This window comes from Condylura cristata, unplaced genomic scaffold (genome assembly GCF_000260355.1).
Source record: "Condylura cristata isolate star-nosed mole 26May11 unplaced genomic scaffold, ConCri1.0 scaffold00058, whole genome shotgun sequence".
NCBI lineage: Eukaryota > Metazoa > Chordata > Mammalia > Eulipotyphla > Talpidae > Condylura > Condylura cristata.
Window position 1 is genome coordinate 658,236 of NW_004567159.1, and position 3,233 is coordinate 661,468.

At 71.2% G+C, this 3,233-nt stretch overlaps 1 protein-coding gene across 1 annotated transcript; it reads right to left on the reverse strand.

Annotated features, from left to right (window-relative positions):
• Positions 1-192: 192 nt before the first annotated feature.
• Positions 193-2,988, reverse strand: RER1 (retention in endoplasmic reticulum sorting receptor 1). Its single transcript, XM_004695306.2, has 6 exons — positions 2,885-2,988; positions 2,325-2,429; positions 1,653-1,752; positions 1,152-1,230; positions 666-801; positions 193-541 (listed from the first exon to the last, which is right to left on the reverse strand). Exons 1-6 carry the CDS (start codon positions 2,963-2,965, stop codon positions 452-454), a joined length of 591 nt encoding a protein of 196 aa, XP_004695363.1. The 5' UTR covers positions 2,966-2,988; the 3' UTR covers positions 193-451.
• Positions 2,989-3,233: the final 245 nt, after the last annotated feature.

Genomic DNA, 3,233 nt, shown 5'->3' on the forward strand with positions numbered 1-3,233 from the left:
GGCCTGTCCCCGGCCGAGCTGCAATTTAAAAGCCGCCGCGTAGCGTGCCAGTGCGTCTTTTCTCAAGCAGTGGACATGCCGGGCAGCCGCGAGGCTGTGTGCTGGCCGCCCCGGCTGCCGCCGGCCGGGAGGGATCTGAGCTAGTCAGACCCGGAACAGACGTGTCAAAGAAACTGTCAGAATCCGAAACAATTAAAATATAGTCCATGTATTTACGACTGCAGCCCCAGAGCAACTGTCGCACGGCGGCGGGAGGGCAGCAGGGCGGCCCCTCCGCGGCGGGCTGGGGCCCGGGGCCTCCCGGGCAGCCGCGACTGGGCTGGCGCCGGTGTCTTCAGGGCCCCCGGCAGTCCAGCCACAGACAAGCTCCTTTTGGGAAGAAATTCCAACTCCCTCGCGATCGGCTACCGCGTGGCGAGGCCAGCGCTGCTCCCGGTCCCGGCCCGGCCGCCTAGCTGGCGAAGGCCTTGCCCGCGTCCTCCCTGCCCCTGTACGTCCTCTTGCCGTGCGTGAACGGGATGTACCGGTACTTGATCATGTGCTGCGACGGACACGGACACACAGTGAGCCCAGGCCTGGCCGGCCCACCCCCGCCCCAGGGCCCCGCCTGCACCGGGAGGCAGGCGAGAGGCTCGGGCGCCCGCAGGCGCCTGCGCCGGCCTCACCTTGATCTGCCTCTTCATGGTGATGCAGAAGAGCATGATGAAGTACATGACCAGGATGGGCCAGAACACGGGCACGTTGAAGGCCTCGAAGAAGGTGCAGACCATGGCCACCAAGATGCCCTTGGTAGCCGCGTGCCTAGGAGGGGCGCTGGGTGAGGGGCCAACCCCCTGCTCCGCCAGAGCGCTGCCCACCAGCGTCGCCCCGGGACTGGGCCCTCGCCCAGCCCACACCCACAGGCCGAGGGGAGCCCCAAGGCCCTGGCAGTCTCCCCCCGAGCTGGCACGCCTGTGCGGCAGCGTCTCCCAGCCCTGGGCACCCCGGGCTGCGTGGTGAAGACTCGCAGCTGGACAGCAGAGGCTCCTTGAGAGCCAAGCAGGGGCGTGGGGCAGACCGGCCTCCTGGAGGCCCGGGGCAGTTTCTGGGAGCACCCAGCACGGGGTGGCAGGGGCCCCGACACGCCCCGCCAGGCCCCGGGACCGACTCACCAAAACTTAAACTCCGGAAGCCTCCGGATGAAGGGCCGGAACTCCTCATTCTGGCGGGTGGGCAGCGAGGGGCCGTCGTCTGGAAGGCAGAGGCAGGGCTGAGGCGCGGGCCGCCTGCGCCCGCCAGCTCCTGAATGTCCCCAGGGCCCTGCCAGGCGGGTCGCACACCCCGGGCCACGGCCAGCGGGCTCCCAGTGGGGCCACGACCGGCACCGCTCTACGGAGCCCGCTGGGCACGGCGATGCTAGCGACTGCCGGCCCTCGCTGCCCCGGGCCAGCTACACCCTGGCAAGGGGTCACAGGCAAGGGGGCGTGGGCGGTCAGGGGGCCTTGGGCCAGTGCCCCTGCCCCAGCTGAACCATCTGCAAAGTGGGGCCACCACACGTGGTGAAGAGACGGAGCTGTCTCCCTCAAGGGAGGGGCCGGCTCGGAGCCTGGACCTCAGTGTCCAGGGGAGACACCCCGCACCCCACACAGCAGGGAGAGCACCCGTGAGTCTACCTGAGTCCTCCATCAAGGAAGGGTCCACCTTGGGAGACAGGAAAGCTATGAAGAGGTTCAGGTGGTAGATCCCCAAGGCGTAGGTCACGATGTACCAGCCCTGGAAGGAAGACAGTCAGCAGGGCCGGCCACGCCCACATGAAGGAGGCCGAGGCGGCCAGCCGGCCAGGCGGGCACAGGGGAGCCGTCTGCAGAGGGCAGGCGGGCAGGCGTCCGCACCCAACCCCACCCCCGGGCCGGAGAGGCCACTGTGGAGTAGACTGACCCCGGCAGCCACCCGGCCCCGCTCACCCCAACCAGGGCCCCACCACAGAACGGCCACCGGCGGACTCTCAGCGGGCCGGAGGTCGGTCGCCGCGGCTCGGGTGTTCACCTCAGGCCTGAGCTGGCTGCGCCCACCCTCCCTGGACTAACACGGGGAGCCCCCGCACGCTACCACAACCAGCCCTGGGGCGGCGCGGCGCCATCGGCCCCAGGGTGGGCACCTCCCCGGGGGGGCACGAGCCTCCGGCTGCAAGAGCAGCAACAGCAGCCCCCGGGCCGGTCCGGGCTCACTCTGTCCCCAGTGTCCAGGGACAGGGCCGCGGCAGGGCCTCTGTCCAGACCAAGCGCTCCAGGGCAGGCAGGGGCCCACCCTGAGCCGCTGACCCGTTTCCTTCAGCAGCCGCCTACCTGCAGCAGGTAGACCCGGATCATGTACACGAAGCTCAGGCCCAGCGTCACCACCCACCGCACGGCCGTGTAAGGCGTGGACTTGTCCAGCCAGGACTGGTAGACCTGGGAGAGAAGCAGCAGGCGGGGCCGCCCACCAGTCGCATCGAGGACGGTGGGCGCCGGAGCACCGGCCTGGGGCCCTGGGGGAGCACCCCAGGGTGCCCCGCACCCTCCCACACGGACCCTGAAGCTGTTCCACCCAAGGCCGCGCCACCTGGTTCCAGCCGCCATGCGGCGCAGACTCCGTGGCCAGGCAGGGGCCGCTGTCCGCCAGCCGGCTGCCCTCCCTGACCGCACCCGAGGGCGGCAGCTGCTCACCCAGGGCCGGGGAGAACCCACCCGAGCCCAGCGGGGTGCCCCCAGCGGCCGAGCGCGCAGCCCCGCTACAGGTTGTCGGAGAGCGGGGATGCCCGTGGGACAGCTGCCACCCGCCCGCCCGCTCTGGCCGCGGCCCCGGGGGGAATGCACCCGCTCAGGGCTACCTCCAGCACGCACCGGACGCCTGACCAGACACCAACCTGCCCGAGCCTCGTGAAAAACCTGTACACGGCGGACGGCTTCCCGTGCCCGGAGCCCCCGGCCCCGTCGCCCTCAGACATCCTGCAACACACAAGGCAGAAGGCGCGTGGGGCTGGCGGGGTGCCGGCGGCCAGCAGGTGACCGCCACTTCGGCCCGGCCCTCCGGCCAGGCGTGAGTCCAGGAGCCCACACGGGGTCGGAGGGCACGTCACGGCCCCAGGGCAGCAGCCGGGCCCCAGAGCCCCGCGCTGCCCAAGGTCACCGGCGCTCGCAGCCTCCGGGGTGGCGCGGGCTGACCAGCCCGCAGGCGGCTGCTCCCATCGGCCCGCACCCTCCGCACCCCACAGC

Excerpts from the sequence above, each read along its gene's own strand:
- RER1 (XM_004695306.2), bottom strand. The coding sequence starts at position 2,965 with ATGTCTGAGGGCGACGGGGCCGGGGGCTCCGGGCACGGGAAGCCGTCC. Across the intron at positions 2,430-2,884 it reads TTTTCACGAGGCTCGGGCAG|GTCTACCAGTCCTGGCTGGA; the intron begins GTTGGTGTCTGG and ends CTTCTCTCCCAG. Across the intron at positions 542-665 it reads CCATGAAGAGGCAGATCAAG|CACATGATCAAGTACCGGTA; the intron begins GTGAGGCCGGCG and ends TGTCCGTCGCAG.